Source organism: Ascaphus truei, chromosome 8 (assembly GCF_040206685.1).
Source record: "Ascaphus truei isolate aAscTru1 chromosome 8, aAscTru1.hap1, whole genome shotgun sequence".
In the NCBI taxonomy this organism is placed as follows: Eukaryota; Metazoa; Chordata; class Amphibia; order Anura; family Ascaphidae; genus Ascaphus; species Ascaphus truei.
The window spans coordinates 64,171,984-64,189,816 of record NC_134490.1 but is presented as its reverse complement, the minus strand read 5'-3'; the positions used below and the strand labels follow the sequence as shown (position 1 = coordinate 64,189,816).

General features: G+C 42.5%; 1 protein-coding gene across 10 annotated transcripts in view; it reads left to right on the top strand.

Moving 5' to 3' along the window:
- ZFYVE27 (zinc finger FYVE-type containing 27) overlaps positions 1–16,909 on the top strand; it is a 65,056-nt gene extending 48,147 nt beyond the window's left edge. For 5 of the 10 annotated variants that reach the window (XM_075612356.1, XM_075612353.1, XM_075612359.1 and 2 more), the window contains 3 exons: positions 8,756–8,805; positions 9,544–9,625; positions 14,545–16,909. In XM_075612356.1, the coding sequence (XP_075468471.1) occupies positions 8,756–8,805; positions 9,544–9,625; positions 14,545–14,609 (197 nt within the window). In that variant the 3' untranslated portion in view covers positions 14,610–16,909. The other 5 variants (XM_075612355.1, XM_075612365.1, XM_075612358.1 and 2 more) reach the window with 2 other exon arrangements.
- The last annotated feature ends 924 nt before the right edge of the window (positions 16,910–17,833 follow it).

Here is a 17,833-nt window from a genome sequence, read left to right as displayed (position 1 = left end):
TAAATAGGAGCATAAGATTTGCCGTTTTATTCAAAAGTTTTTGTACACAGGTAGAAAAACACACATGCTTAAACATAAATTTCGTTTTACGTCTTCTTTAGGTGAGTGAGAGCACAGTATGTGTGGTGTTTATGGCTTGGATTGTATTTATGGCAGGCCGTGAGTATGTTTTATTAAGCTGAGGCTTCCTGTAGTAATAGACCAAAATAAATGTTTTACTCAAAGTAGTGCAGGCAATCGCAATGTTTAAGTGGTTGTGGATCATCCTGTTACATTCTGTTATGGCAGTATTGTCCTTGCTGATTATTTGACCTGTGCTGTCACCATTTCTTCAGCAGATGCAGTTAATGTTGCCCATCATTTCAGGGTAGAATTGAAAGTGGCCAGGCCTGGTGCAGATGTGAGGAAACAATTCCATATTTTTTTAAAGCTGTCAAAACTAAAACTTTTACCAAAAGTTACATAACACATACTTCCTGTCCATTCATTATTCTTCTATGTCCAGGGGAAATCACATTCAGCGTTTGTGTTTATACTTTGCCTCTTAGCTGCTGGAGAAATATCAGGAGGCGTCTTGAGGCAGGAAGTTCAGTTACACTTCAGCAATGTGTAGCCGCTTTATTTTCACCTTCTGTTGTGTGGTTTTAGTTACATCTGTACATGTTGCATTTTTAAAATACCGATTTTTCTCCTGGCAGGGGATAGTATGCATGTGGCTATTTGAGAAAAACACATTGCAAACCCTTCTGTACGGGTGTAGCGATCTCTCCATGTAAATATAGACAATAGAACGGGAGAGGGAAGCATGCAGATGTGATGGCGGAGAATACTGAATTGTAAGATACCTCGGAAATTACTTTCTCTGGCATCTTTTTCAATGAAAAAGCAATATCTAAAGACCCCAATGACAAGCTGTCAACACGTCCAAAGTTAAACCAGTAATCAATGTGAAATGGGCTAATAAGTCTATAATAGTAATCTGAAAAGTCACATGGCATTAAATAGTGTGTGTTTGTGTGTTCACACATGCTGTATACAGTACTGTATATATACATAAACGCGTGTGGGTTGGAAGGGGGGGAAGGTGCTATATTTGTCCTTTTTTAGCCAGCAGAGAAACATGAAATTAAAAAATGGGTTAATGTAACTGGATTACTTGCCGTATATTTATAGAGCCTCTCGCCACCTAAGTTACTTGTTCACACAGCAATAACGTTCACTTCTGCTGTCTCCAAAACCCCGATATGTCATTGCATTAAATGGGCCCTGTTGATTATCTTCCTACTCATATATTCATACCGTGCTTCTCATCTTGCTACTCGAATTGTCCATCTCTGTTAGCTCCAAACTGGAGCAATCACGGCTTTATTGCGCACGCGATAAAACGATTCCATCATTCTGTGTGTCATTTCTTTACGACCAATGTTGCCATCATGTTAAGGGATCAAGCAATCGGTAGAAGCTTGGGTATTGGAGGCTGCACCTAAAAAAAAAAAAAATTAGAGCAACTAACCCACTAGATGGAGAATGAGACATTTTTGACAACTACTGTATGTAAAGCAGCTGTGTAAGTTGGTGAGCAAGAGAACAAATATAAATTATCTGACCTACCCTTAGCTTTTCTCATTACCAACAGGACTCAAATGTTCTTTGTTCTTGACTCACAATATTTCAGAAATGACATTTTATTTAACCCCGTTTTTTTCTTTCTTTCTGTTTAGCAATGTTATAATCCCAGGGTATTTGCATTAATTGCAGCCAACATTTTTGTTATTTTGCAATCCTGGTTGACTTGAGTAAAAATGCAGTTAATAAATGACCATTGACGTTGGATCGGCCTCTCATCCATCTCTCTACATATTTGGGAGAACACGGCACTGGATCTTAAGGGAAGCTGTGCAGTTGACATCTTTGAGCAGTAGAAAATTGGCCTTAACAGAATTTCGTGTTCCAAATGTGTTGGTGTTATAAAGCTGATCTCCCTAGAGGCTGGGTGTCGGAGCCTTGCTCCTATACTGCATTGTGATCTATGGTGTCCCAGAGACTGCAGTGATGAACGCGCTTGTCAGAGGTGACCAGAAGTGTGACCTTTTTTATTGACGACGAAGGGAATTGTGGATTACAAAGTGCATTAAAATGTTTTATTTCGGTTTTCAGCACCGCCCTTTTCATGAATGGGTAGTTACGCATCAGCCTGGGAGTAAGGTGTGATGCAGTGTCCGTGTGTGTGTCCGTGTGTGTGTCCGTGTGTGTGTCCGTGTGTGTGTCCGTGTGGCCTAGTATCTGTATTACTCCATAAAAATGTTTTGCAGGACGTGACCTACATTTAAAAAAAAAAAATCACATTTTTGTTCTCAATCTGTATGTTTAGTCATTGCAAACGTAATAGTTTTTTGTAATGTTTTTGTTTTGTTTTTTAGGTGTGAACCTCGTGAGAACATCTCCCATACAGCAGCACTTTTAAAATTCTACTCTTATGTATTTTTTTTTTTTGTCAGTGCAAAAAGAGGGTATTCAAACGTTGGGCAGAGAAAAGGGGTCCCAAAGAGGAACCAAAAAATAAAGGAGAAGACATATAGAGTGGAGACCTTACACAGTTGCGTTTTAGAACATTATTGGCCTATTTGTGTAATTAATTCAACTCGACCGTTATTTTGCCTTTTTAAATCAGTCCTTCTCCAGATAGAACATAACCATAGAATATCTGAGTTGGTCACCAGTAGACAAACAGAATATGTTTTATACTGGGCCAAAAGGGCAGAAATACTGTAACATGAAGCTTTCAATATCCGTGCATCCCACAGGTCCTCTAACCCTGCTCTAATCTCTCAAACACAGTGTTCAAACTGCAGATATATAAGTTAATACCTTTTGTGTTCTAGTTCTCAACTTCCCAATATCCCAACCAAAATCTCAAACATGACAACACCTATGACGATTGGAAAAAAACTAATTGTAGAAGTCCTAAACAGACTGAATTTCTAATGATAGACTTTCCTATTGGCATGGTGTGTGTATAGCAGAAGAAAATCTGAATTACCTCAATTTACCATTGTCCATATTAACAGAAGCCTGGTTTGTCTTTTCACTGTGTGTCGAAGTCATTGAAAGAAATGGGTATATATGAGCAGTGAAGACATAACACAAATAGAACTGTAGCCCCTGCTTTGTCTCCCGGGAGGTTACCACTAAAACAGATGGCGTTTGCTTTTAAAAACCTCAAGTCTGCTTATACAGCATCCAGTAGTGTTGATCAGAAATGGCCGAAAGCAAGGCTGTACATATTCTGACATCGAGTTATCCATTGTTATTAGAGTTGCTGTAACGTAGAGGTGGCCAACAGTGGTGGCTATCGTTGACTGAACCACCTGTGCTGAAGCAAGGATGTCGTGAGAATCTGACCTGTTGGTGGCCCTTGCAGACTGGAGTTGGCCTCCCTGCTATAATGGATTCTAGTCAAAAGTAAAAAGAACCACGGGGCATTTTGGTTCTGCACCTATGTATCAAAGCCGTTTGCTCCAATGTTACCCCACCTGCCTTGGCTTGCGACTTGGGAGCTGTCAGTAGGAGGAGTTGGGGAGTTACGCGGTGCACAGATGATGATGGAGATGACTGTGTCTGCACCATTATTTCCCCCCTTTTATTTACTCCTCAAAATCCTCCATGTCTGAAGTGGCGGAAGTCTAAGGCTGCGTCCATAGAAGCACCAAGAGCGCTGAGCAGTGATTTCGCTCCGCGATGAGCCCCATCATCCTCCATGAGGATATCTTCAGAAGGGGCTTCCGCGAGTGTCCCCACGTGCGCTGAAGCGCTGGGATTTTCAGCCGATAGCTGAAATTGTTCCTGAGCGCACTGTCGGCTGAAACACCCAATCGGAGCAAAGCAGCCTGACGAAGTCGGCGCCGTCACGTTGACGTAGGCGCTTCGCGGGCTATTGGCCCAGTGATGTCAGTGCCCCGCCTCCGATCGCGCTCGCCTGCTAGTCCATGTAATCGCTCCTGATTGAGCAGGCGAGCCTCGGCGTCAGCGCAGAGGAGTGCTGACGGTGCTTCTATGGACGCAGCCTTACATTCTGCATCAGATGTAAGAAACTGTTCTTGCATATACCACAACTCTGCTCCAAGAAACAACGCCGTGCCCCTAAACACACCACACTTCTCTCTGTCGATACGTAGTCACAGATTTCCCTGAAGTAGAAGGGCTCATAATTCCTGGTGTTGAAGGGAGTCCCATTCCCTTTTGACTGTTACTAACATATACGTCAGTGGTAAACTTACTTTAAAACCTCTAAATGGGAAAAAAGCTCCATGTAACTGGCTTGTAAAGCTGCAGGAAAAGTACTCTTGGGCCCAGACCCACAATAGGTTGCTAAGCTTTAGCACGCCTTTACCCCATTCATTTGAATGGGAGAGATGGTGTGCTAAAACGTTGCACGCTATTGTCAATCTGGGCTTTAGAGAGAGCCCTTCAAACTCTCTGCGGCAGGGCTAGTCAACTCTGGTTTTAAGGATATCCCTGCTTCAGCACAGGTGGTTCAATCCGTGAAAGTGAACAATTCATGCCTCCTCTGCCTTAAATGTAAAGCAATACCAATTTACAAAGCATGGACATACTGAATTACAAGGCTACATCTTTTTCATTCCACCCACAGGCAATTAATTTACAGTAACCTCTACAAACAAAATAATTAGCCACAGATTTGTCTACAGTTCTAGATCAGGGGAGCTCAATGCTAGTCCTCAAGCTCCCCCTCACCCCCCTAAAAACAGGTCAGATTTTCAGGATATCCCAGCTTCAGCACAGGTGGCTCAATCAGAGGGTCAGTCGAAGGTTCTGATTGAGCCACATTTGCTGAATCTGGGATATCCTGAACACTCGAGCTGTTGGTGGCCCTTGAGGACTGGAGTTGGCCACCCCACTTCTAGACCATGGTCCTGCCTTCTCCATTCTGTTTAAAGAACATTAGCATTTACCGTGACGATTTCTGCGCTCATCTGGTTTTATCACACCTGCATGTTGGGGGGAATATACGGAGCAGACAGTAATACTGTCTCCATTCTGCTCTCATAGGTTGTAGAGCTCAATGTTTCCAGCTCATTAGAACTGCTGAGGGATGCACCATATAATAACTATATTTATTAATTAAATATATGCAGAGTTGATGGTTTTTATTAGGAGGGATTTTTCACTTTTTCTGTTCTATGTTCTTATTTGTTTTTACTGTTCTGTTTTAATACTTGTAATTGGTTTAAAACTAATGATAATTATAAACCGGTGTTCAATGGTCAGTTGGAGTTAACTGCACCTGTATAACAGTCTATTTTAATAATGCAGCTGAGCAAACAGGCGATCCGTGCAAATGACTCCAGTTTTGGGATTGATACAGGGGCTGGGAGGAGAAGTGATGACATCATCTATACATTTAAATGTGAAGAACATTGTGTTGGCTGCTGTCAATGTCTTAACTTTATGGCCCATATGTATCAACCGAAAGGTGGTGCAATTCTGGGGCAAAAAAACTCCACTTATATCAAAGAAAAAAAACCTGTTGAAATCACACAGGATTTTTCTCTGATGTTACATTCATATTGGGGGGGGGGGGGGAATATAAGTTGTTTAATTTATATTTTTTGTATTTTAGGGATGTCTGGGCACTGCAGAAATATATAGGACCATGTTACTTTTTTTTTTTTAATATTACAGAGAATGGTACAGGTATAATAAAGACCATTTTCAGTTTTAAGGTCACATTTAAAAATAATACATTTTACTAAAAGTTGACTTAATCTATATCTGACCGCCCCAGGCTGGTTGTTCTATTCTAATTGACATTCATGTCTGTCACGCATCCAAGGGATTCACATCTGTTTTGCGGTTTACGGAGTCACTCGACACACTTCAATATTATTATTTGTGAATGTGTCTTTTTCCTTCTTTTTTTTTTTATGCAAGAAGTGTGCAGCTCTGAGGGGGGCGTAGGTGTCCCTAATCTATGGGGTCAAATATATCAGACGGGAAAAAGTTTTACAATTTGGTTCTGAGGCTAAAATAGCGAGCAGTGAATGCCAACATGGGGCATTGATACAGCTGTTCAGTGTGCATTTTGGTCAGCCTGACGCACCTTGACTAATTTATTTATACAACATGTAGAGAAATGACTGAGTACACCAAATTTGAAATCAGTTGCATATTCTTTGCATATTCAAGTTAGTCTATTTCTTGGGTTGTAAAGGCATTCACAGTTGGTCCTTCTCTCCCTCTTCCAAACCCCATATTTCCGGGTCCTTTGTGCGAGAAAGAGCACGTTTTTAGTTATAACCTTACTAACATAATAAGTCTGTGCGTTAACCTTACCAGATCTTCGCTGCAGAGGTGGCCAACTCCAGTCTTTGAGCTTCCCCAACAGGTCCGGTTTTCAGGATATCCCAACATCAGCACAAGTGGCTGAGTCGAAGATTGAGCCACCTGTGCTGAAGCAGGGACTGATTGAACTACATGTGTTGAAGCAGGGATATCCTGAAAACATCTGTTTTTTTTTTTTTTGTGGGGGGAGGGGGCTTGCCCTTAACATGTATACTTGGAAGATAGAAAGGAGAGGGAGGATATGGTAGAAACTTTCACATCTATTAAGGGATTCCATAAAATGTAGGAGGGTAGAATATTCCAAAGAAAGAGGCATGCTAGAACTGAGGTCTTACAGCTGACTATATGCCGTCAAATTCTGTGTTTCTATATGTGCTGGCTGTGTTTTTGATTCTACATTGGTGAACCCTGACACCTCGGAGGTATTCACACAGCCGCAATCACCTTTAAAGTAATGTTTCCCTCCTTCGCAAAATTCGAGGTTTTATCTTTCTGGTGATTTTATTGGGTTTTTGTTGTTGGCCAATAATGGTTGCATAATTCGATTCAAACGAACAACAAAAGGGAACGAATTTTGGGCCAACAGTGTACAGTATACAACACATTACAAACAGTCTAATCAGAAAATATATTGGGTAAAGGTCATGGTTATCGTGGAGACATTAAAAGTAATTTACAAAAAATGTATTCTTGTGATATTTAAAAAAATATATATTGTCAATCACCACTAATTAACACATTAAGCACAACAGCCATTTGTTCATTTTCACCCTAGGAGGTGCTGCCACTTTAAATGGCCGCTATTATACCCAGCAGCCTATGGAACATCTTGCGTTGAGGACTTTTTCTTGGGGTCTTTGTCTTAACCTGTCTATATAACCATATGTCGGATTCTTGTCAAACAGCTTGAGGCTATGAAAAAAGCCAGAAAAAGGGTGACAAATGTACTAAATGACACATTCCTTGCCCTATAGCCACCCCGGTGATGTCTCAGGGCACACTGTACGTCTAGTCAACTGCTACAAGGTGAACCATTACATTTTAGTTTTAGGTGCAGCCGTGAGGAAGAATAAAGGTTGTAAGGCTGGTCTGATCAGCCTTTTAATGACAAACCATTCGTTGTAAGACTTTAAAAGTAACTTTACAGCTAAGAGCAGTTTGGTACAAGACATTGAACTGTGTTTTACCAAAAATGATTTATAATATAAGAATGCATGATATAACTCCATCAGTGGCTACACTGCGTTATATGGATATCAAAACCACACTGACCTGAGAGGGTTTTATATTAACCGAGAAATATTGTGCTAAGAATGAGTGACCTAATTGAATTAACCCAAAAAGTGAATGGTGATTTTTTTTTTAATAGAACTAATCGCACTATGAAGCTATATGGGCATGGTGTAAAAAGTGAATGCCTGGATCACAGTGGCAAATAAAGGGTTGTAGAGAGAAAATCTTTTGCACTAGTACAAGTCACTGTATTGTAGCAAAGTACAGTACAGGCAGTCCTCGGTTATCCAACGGAGTCCGTTCTGGAAGTAGCATTGGATAGTGAAACCGTTGTAAAGTGAGTCCCATGTTAATAAGTGGCGGTGAGCGTTGGATAACGCATTCCGGCGTCGAAAAACGGCCCATAGGGTTGCATTGTAAAGCGTTGGATATGCCATTCTTTGTAAAGTGAAACGTTGGATAGCGAGGACAACTGTACTGTTATTTTTGAAAACAATGTACTATATTGTTACATTAGAATACTAACAGAATAGTGATCTCTTTGGAGGTCTTTGCCACTCACATAAGGACATGCTGAATGTTCAAGAGTAACAAACAGCTCACTGTTTCAAATCCCAATTCACACTGTTGAGCTGCGCTAAATGTATGTGAAAGTGCTTGAGAATATCCCTTTGAAACACTTACGATCACTTGCAGAGCTAGTTCCACCATTTTCTTCAATACATGACACACTTTGTAGCGTTAAGGGGTTCTCAAGCTCCCCCCACAGGTCAGGTTTTAAGGAAATCCCTGCTTCAGCACAAGTACTGATTGAGCCACCTGTGCCGGAGCAGGGACATCTTGAAAACCTGACCTGTTGGTGGGTCTAGAGTTGAGAACCCCTGGTGTAAGGCATGTGGGGAATATACATTTATTGCCTGCCCCTCTTCTCCCTCAGTTCATTTTTAGGACATTTCCGTGTTATCTACAATGTGAATGATTGGGAGTTTTAGAGAGTTTGACCCTTTTTGAGCATTATTTCGATGTTCTGATTTGCCACTGAGCAGTCGGTGTCTGAAGGTTAATGAACTGTTCTGTAACTTGAGCGTTTGAGCCGTGTGACGCTTTGTAATGCGTGTCTTGCATTTCTTTTGCTTATGGCCTGTGTGTTCTTGTTTAGCAGGTGCATGCAGCTGCTGCGGAGCTTCCTTCTCAGTACTGAAAAAGAGGGTATGTGCGCTTTGCGTTCTGCTATTATGTATATACCATTAAATGTGCTCTTAATGGATTGTAAAATATGGTTGAATAACCTAAACCAAGGGTGGGCCAATTGTAGTCTTCAAGGGCCACCAACAGGTCAGGTTTTCAGGATATCCCTGCTTCAACACAGGTGGCTCAATCATAGGGTCACCAGATGTCCTGGTTTTTTGGACTTTGTCCTGACTTTTTTGGCCACTGTCCTGGTTTTTAACGGTGCTGGCCGCCCATGCGCAAAATTTTGTCCAGGGACAAATATGATCACCCTGCTCAATCAGAATGACTGAGCCACTGGTTGAGCCACCTGTGCTGAAGCAGAGATATCCTGAAAACCTGATACCTTGGTGGCACTCGAAGACTGGAGATGAACACCCCTGTCCTAAAGGCTGAAGTGGTTGCATGTCTGACTTTCTTGACATTACTAATTCATTAACTTGATTTCCACCATACTGTACATTTTAAACATATATCTTTTCAGGAAGATAATCAAATGTGTGCTTTACTAGATGCTGAAAAATGTAATGTTAATATTGCTATTGGCTAATATATCTCTCTCGGAGAAACTGTAGCCCACATTATTTGTAGCTTGTTTTCCAGATGTTACTGCAAATAGAAAATAATGGTGAATCTGACATTCAGAAACATCAGACATTCCCAGAAGTGAGGCCTCCTGTTTTTATCACATGTTATATAATGCCTTCTTTCTAACAGCGAAGCTGCAGTAACTGTGGGAATAGCTTCTGTTCAAGGTGCTGCTGTTATAAAGTACCAAAATCTGTAATGGGAGCCACAGGTGAGTAACGAGCAGTTTAATGAGATGTCATTGATTCACCTTTGATATAAATGCTGCATAAACAATGTCATTTTTACTTGAGTGTTGGCTACTTATGCCAGGGTTCCTCAACTCCAAGCCCCCTCAACAGGTCAGGTTTTCAGGATATCCCAGCTTCAGCACAGGTGGCTTAATTGGAGGCTCAGTCTCCAGTCGAAGACTAAGCCACCTGTGCTGAAGCAGGGACTGAATGAGCCACCTGTCCCGAAGCAGGGATATCCTGAAAACCTGACCTGTTGAGGGGGCTTGCGGAACTGGAATTGAGCAAACCTGACTTAGCCCGTGATTATACCAGAAATCGTACGCGACGCCACGCAGCTTCAAAACAATACAATAAAATGCAATGAAAGCGCACATACCAATCGCGACGGTAGCGCCACGACGTGCTGCAAATCTTCTGTCTCATGAAGAGATTTGAGATTTTGTTTTTCACAAGCGACGGCTGCATCACGTAATTTGCACGGCCAATCAGTGTATCTTAAACAAACTAATCACATATACACACACATACACATACATATACACACACACACACACACACACACACACACACACACACACACACACACACACACAAAGTAGTGCTAGGTCAACTATTAACACTATGTGACAATGTGAAATAAAATATAGATATAAATAATATTAATCAATTGCCAATGAGTCTAAATAAATACAATATAAATGTTAATAAAATAAGATGGTTACTTAAATCCCAACAACCACAACCAGCTACCACAGAATAGTAATAAACTGAGAGGAAATTCCGGTGTAATTAGTCCAAACAGCTGATCACTTGGAGCCAGACTGCAGCTTCTTATGTGGTTTAGCCAACCACAAACATACCTACAGAAAAATAAACAAAAAGAAGCGCAAGCTCCGTAGCATAAATCTGTAATATAATAGGGGATTTATTAAAAGGGAGAATGCCCAAACGATAAGGCATGAACTTACTTGATAAAGCACTTTTTGTGTGAAACGCGTAGGAGGGTCCTCCTTTTTTGTCATTTTGATTTGGCAATACATTTTCACTTTTATCACCGGTATCCCTTTTTTGGGGGGCATTGCGCTGCTGTGTGTATTTTTTGCACATTTTTCCTGCTATGTTATGCATGGCAACCTACATAGGAAAGATGGGAGAAACAAACTATTCTAATATTCTGCCCTTGTACAGCTTAATATAGTGGTTTGCCAGATCAGAACACCTCGGGTATCCACTTCAGGCCGTTAAAGGGAATTGTCTCTGCATTGCAGCATGCATCTTTGGACAGCTGCTGTTCTGAATGGAATGTCTTTGGGACAGTATTCCAGAACTTGTACCTGCAGCAAAACAAGCGCATACATTCAGATTTGGTTGAGTAATCTCATTAAAGGTATATCCTGAAATGGACCAGTTCATCTTTTATACAGCATGTATAAATGTTATAGTGGCTAGTCCTGGATACAGACACCTCCCTGTTTGACATGACAGGGCGCACTCTTCTATTAAAGTAGCATCCTGCATGTTGGGGGGGAGAGACAGAGTTTTTGAAGTGAAACTTCCTTAGTGGCACCTCATTCGTGATGGGGCAAAAAAGAATTGTGGAGACAGAAATGAAACGGATGTGACGTCAGTGCTGGCAGTTGAGGCCGGCCTGTGTTCTGGCTCAGCCCGACCCCAACACTGACATCACACCCGCTCCACAAATCAGATGCGGCGGCGGCGATAGCCGCCGGCGCCGCTCCTAATCACCCCCCACACAGCCCCACACCCCCCACACACCATGACATATGCGGCGGCGATAGCCGCCGCTCCTAACGGCCGCTGACATGCTGCGCAGCCTCTCTCCTCCCTACCTCCGCTTTCCTGCGTCCCGCTGACTCAGCGCCGCCGGGGTCGAGGAGAGGAGCCCAGGGATCATGGAGGGTATCCGCTGCCGCAGCTCATAACGAGCTCTGCTCCCCCCACCCGCTGACATGCGGCGGCGGCAGCCCTCAAAATTTAATTGCCGCCACTCCTGCTGACCTCCCTCGGCCGAGGCATGGAACGGGGGGGGGGGGGGGTAGAGTGAGCTACGTTCCCCACAGCACCAAGCCAGCTCCCGCTGACGATGACACGCTGCCCCCCTTCCCCGCCGACACTGCCTCTGCCCACGCAGCACTTCCGGAGGGGGGGGGGCTTTATTAGGTATCTGCCCGGTGCCCGGTGCGGCCGCGTCTCGCCGGGGGGTGGGGGGGGCGAGGAGAGACTCAGGCAGAGCCGCCGCGGGTCCGCAGCTCTGCCTGTCTGTGAGGGGAGTAGGAGTCTCAGGCAGAGCCGCCGCGGGTCCGCAGCTCTGCCTGTCTGTGAGGGGGGGGGGGGGAGGAGAGTCTCAGGCAGAGCCGCCGCGGGTCCGCAGCTCTGCCTGTCTGTGAGGGGGGGGGGGAGGGAGGAGAGTCTCAGGCAGAGCCGCCGCGGGTCCGCAGCTCTGCCTGTCTGTGAGGGGGGGGGGGAAGGAGGAGAGTCTCAGGCAGAGCCGCCGCGAGTCCGCAGCTCTGCCTGTCTGTGAGGGGGGGGGAGGAGTCAGGAGAGAGGGGGCAGGACACAGAAAGAGAGACACACATACAGTGACAGACACACACACATACATATATACACACACACAGACACACACACTGACTGACACACATACACACACACACACACTGACTGACACACATACACACACACTGACTGACACACATGCACACACACTGACACATACACACACACTGACTGACACACATGCACACACACTGACACATACACACACACTGACTGACATACACACACACTGACTGACATACACACACTGACTGTGAATAGGTTAGGGGGATGTGTGAGGTGCAGGGGGGCTGCGCATACGTCACACGGTCACACGCACGCACACGGTCACACACACACGCACATGGTCACGCACACACACACAGTCACACGCACACACACACAGTCACACGCACAGTCAGTCGCGCGCACAGTCAGTCGCGTGCACACGCACTGTCACGTGCACTGTCACGCGTACACGCACTGTCACGCGCACAGTCACACACAGTCACACAGTAACACGCACAGTCAGTCGCACAGTCACACGCACAGTCGCACAGTCACACGCACAGTCGCACAGTCACACAGTCACACGCACACACACAGTCACACGCACACACACACAGTCACGCACACACGAGGAATTCACGCTTAGTGCAAATACAAGGGATGTGTACGCATGTTCTAAGTCAAATTTATTTGCGTTTTGTCAATGAAATTGTATTTTGATTTTTAATTAAAACATCACCAATACAAATACAATTTCTGTGACAAAAGTCAAAGAAGTTTCACTTACTATGCGCGTGCACAGCACACACAGCTTTTTTTTTATGTTTTCATTAGCTCTGGTTAATTGTGCGGAGGTAAATAGCAAGTTAATTGTTTCTAAATTCAGTGTAGTACATTTGCATGTGAGGCAGGACTGTGACCATGTTGTTTTAACTGGTAACTTTTCTATCCTTATGAAAAATAATGTCCACACTGCCGTAAAACAAAAACCCTGTGTTTTTATGGGTACAAAATGTACATATAAACATTGCGACCAATAGAATCCACAATTAAAATCACGTACATACGTTAAGTGAGAGAGAAATGGCGGAGAGAGTTTGAGACTATGATGGGAGATTCGCTGAGCACCGATTTAGCTGTATGGATCTGGCGTAAACTGCCATTAAAGTCAATGACTCTTAATCCGGGATCTAGACGTGAATCCTGGCTGCGGTACAGAGTACAGTACAGCTGCAGTACAGTGCCAGGTAAACTCATGGCTTTACAGCACTAGTGCTCGACTCCAGTTCTCAAGGGCCACCAACAGGTCAAGTTTTAGGAATATCCTTGTTTCAGCACAGGTGGCTCAGTCAACTGATTGAGCCACCTTCTGCTGAAGCAGAGATTTCCTTTAAAACCCAGACCTGTTGTAGGGGTTCTTGAGGACTGGAGTTGTGCACCCCTGCTTTACAGAATGTAAGCAACAAAACGACAGTGCTTGGTAAACATATCATAGTACCAACACTGCACAAAAGGGAAAAGGGTATGTAGCATCATGCAAAGATTGGTTACTGAAGGGAATCGGAGTTGCTGTATGTTGAACAATGAGTCTTCTGACTCATTTGTTTACACAATATTCACCAGTTTATGGAAATGATATCAATATATATTTTTTTCATTTGTAAGCTGCCAATATGTTCTATGTTGTAGTACACTGGGTGATGCGCAGAAGGGATACATTGTAAAATACTATTATACAGCGTATGCAGATACTGTAGGTAAGCAGGTCCCTGCTCATAGGTGCAAATGTTAAATCCATGCATTGTCTAAGTACGGTATACAAAGTACACATGAGGTTAATTAAGTCTCGGGCTCTTCGCATGGACAAACCACATTGACTTCAATGCGACTTTCCGTGCGATCGCACTTTTTAGCATTATAAGTGTAGTCATCAAAACAATGTTGCATTGTTTAAGGGAGCATGGCGTTAAGGGCTAAGGGCATCCTATCTGCGATAAACCAGGGGTGGCCAACTCCAGTCCTCAAAGGCCACCAACAGGTCAGGTTTTCAGGATAGCCCTGCTTCAGCACTGGTGGCTCTGATTGAGCCCCCTGTGCTGAAGCAGGGATATCCCTAATACCTGGCCTGTTGGTGGCCCTTGAGGGCTAGACTTGGCCACCCCTGTTATAAACTCGGGTTTCATAATCTGGGGCTCTGACCCATTTGTCGCGCGTTCATTTTGTAAGACACGGTGTCTGAAATACTTCAGTGTAATATTATATAGGCAATGACGAGGATAATATGATCAATGCTGCAAGTAAAACAAAAAAATATATATGTTTTTCTTCCCAGCTCCAGATGCACAGAGAGAAACCGTGTTTGTTTGTGCAGTTTGCAACCAGGCGTTAAGCAAGTAGGATTTTAATAATCTCTGTGGACACAGAACTTCAATATCTTCTCAATCCTCCAATTACGTTTAGAGTCATCCATAGAAAATGACATCTCTGGTATGAGCGTGGTATTTACACTAATAACCCTCTCTGGGTTTATTCATCCATAACCTTCTCGCTGTTTACTTGCCTAAGGAGAATATCATGTGGTTTCTCCTATATTTACCTAAAAAGAATAACGTTGACCTTTTGAAGACCCCTTCCAACACTATAAAAAAGAGATTTGCAATTATACTACCGACACAGTCATGCAGCCACCTCTGCCGTGGAACTGTGGCAGCGCACTTGTGGCATTCTGGTTATTATGGCAGACTTTACATGAAAAAAATTGAAAATAGACCGTTAAATTGAGTCATAGGGAGAAAACCCGATCCCACTGTTAGCGGCTAGCGCAGGATTAAGCCTATAAGCTGGTGTATTCAAGTCTATTCATCTTTTGCAAATGTGCAACAACATGATCTCGGATGCCTTGTAAGCATCAGCATCAGGTAGTTAATAGCTTTTCAGTTACATTGCAGAAGATGGAAAAGAAAAAGGGCAGCAAAAGCCCAGGCTGTGACCTGCAATTATTGGAGAAGCTGTCACCGCTCTGACCTGCTACTTGGATAGTTAGGCTCAGGAGAGACAAGGGGTTGGTGTTTGGCTGGCACCAGACATGCACTTCTATGGCTCATTAGTTAACCATTTCCGTGCCACAGGATTTGGCTGCAGCATTAACAAGGTTAGAAAATACCATAGAAGGAAATTAGGCTTTTAACAAGTTCTTTGCTTCCTTCAGTATTGCTTGTTAACGTGAATGTAATATCTTTTGGTGATCAGTACTTTTCCTAATGAATCATTTTTAAATATCCTGTTAAATACTTGTATCACTGTGGAAGCCTGTGCATTATAGCGCTACATATGAGCAGCCACTTCCCTGAAAGAGTTACGTATGCAAAGCAATGGGGCTTTGTGCAATGGTTGCTGATGAGGTGAAGGCATTCGGTTATTTTGTTGCCTTTAATAAATATAATAGATGATTAGGACCCCAAGGCCTTTTAAACATAACTGTATCTTGACTGGCCAATCACACTGCCCTCGATCTACAGTCAATAGTGAGGAAGAGGAAATGTCTTGCCTGAACTGTGTGTGCCAGGAAACGCATAGAGGTAATATATGGAAGAAGCGTATTTATGACTTGAGTTAAGCACAATATATAATATATTATAAGTAACACTGGATTTTAATGGCTACTCAAAGGACACGGGTGAATCCTCCAGCACTCCGTGAAATTTAGATATGCAAGTCTAAATCTTACCCAGGAAAGATAGACAATGTACAGATGTAGCCATCGTTATTGCAACCCGTGATGCGCTGCAGCGGGAAATACACAAGGCGACAGCGGGAGAAGGGACCATTGTTTTTTGAATCGGCCGTCAGCAAGAAGGGGGCGGGGCGTCACGCCATTTCACCTGCAGGAGTTCGCCCCGGGTTGCAATAATGTTTGCTACATCTGTATCAAACTAGGACGAATCAATGATCTCTCGTGTGTGTGTGTGTGTGTGTGTGTGTGTGTGTGTGTGTGTGTGTGTGTGTGTGTGTGTGTGTGTGTGTGTGTGTGTGTGTGTGTGGTTGTGTGTGTGTGTGTGGTTGTGTGTGTGTGTGTGGTTGTGTGTGTGTGTTTTTTTTTGTTTTTTTTTAACTATTTTAATTTTCTCTTAACCTCTAATGAACTTTCTAGGAAAAGTTATGAGCACTAAGGTTTTATTTATTATAATTACAAATTATATTTATTGTGATGCTTTTTAGAATGAAAATACTGTACTCTGCATCAGTTTGTCTTTTCCAAGGAAACTAAAAGATTATTTTTGTTATAATGTTTTTCCCCTCATTTTAAATGTGGGCATTATTTTCAGAAATGTACATGTTTTCCATTTGTTTTTCTTTGTGGCAGTGTAAATGGGCGGATGTGGGTGTTCTGTGGGCTCTGATATGTTTGACTGGATATAATAGGGGTTATTCATTAAACTGGCTCCAGTGGGAGTTTCTATGCGATAGGTCTCTAGATCAGTAATATCTTGATTTAATGAGTTACTCCCAATATCTCAAAATCCCTATGTAATATGACAAGTAGGGTGTACTGTGCTGTTAACGGTGCATTAACGTCCACTAATTTGAATGGGTGTTAATGCACTGAATATTACCCTGCTTTTCACCATATTGACTAGGTTTGGATGTACACCTGTGGTCTAGATAATACTTCCAGCTGGCACATTTTGATTAAAAGGGGGGGGGGGGGTTTGGGTTTAACTAGTTTTTTTTCATATCTTTTTGTACTAGAAAAATAATGATTCAGATCATTGTACTAACCAATGTTTCATGTTTAACTCTTTTGCCAAGTAAATATCTGTTGTGTTTTATTTCTGTTATATTTGTTATTTCTATACTGGATTGATTTAGAAGGGGAAAATACATAAACAATGTAACATGATTATTTGTGACCGCCAAAGTGCATTTCTAATACCACTAAGTATACATTAGCACTTCTATTTAGGGATCTTTTAATTTGAGAAACTACTGGAAAATATATGCTGGAGTCATCTCATAGTGTGGCACATTGCCATCTACGTACCTTGTAATCTAGTCGGCTACATAGAAAGACCTGTACGCTCACGCACACAAGTTTTCATGCTTGCCCACTTCTACTGTACATATTAGTCAGAACTGTACATTTGTACCCTTGAAGAAGAGACATTTGAGGACTTGAAAATTGGACACTATAAATTAATTTTTGAATAACTCCTGTTAGTAAAGCATCACACCCTATACACTCTACATAGCAGAAACAGCGCAAAATGTGCTTGTGGCTTTCTCTGCTGCTCACTTGGTCATTGAACATTAAATTAAAATGAATCAGACCACAAAACGATATATAGATTGAATAGGTTGTATTAAGGCTAAGGGGATTAGTGCCCTGGCTACAAAACTGGTTATGAATGTGAGACAAAAACAGTAGCATTTTATGAATTAATTGAAAAATAGTTTTACATTTTACATATATTTATATTTAAAAAAATTACCATGTCTTTAATAAAGTTGTTTTATTCTCTCATTAAAGCATTTAAAGTCCTGATACAGAATGCAGTTTTTTTTTTTTTTTTTCTTTAACCCAATACAGAGGATCAACAATTTCTTAATGTTTGTTAATATAC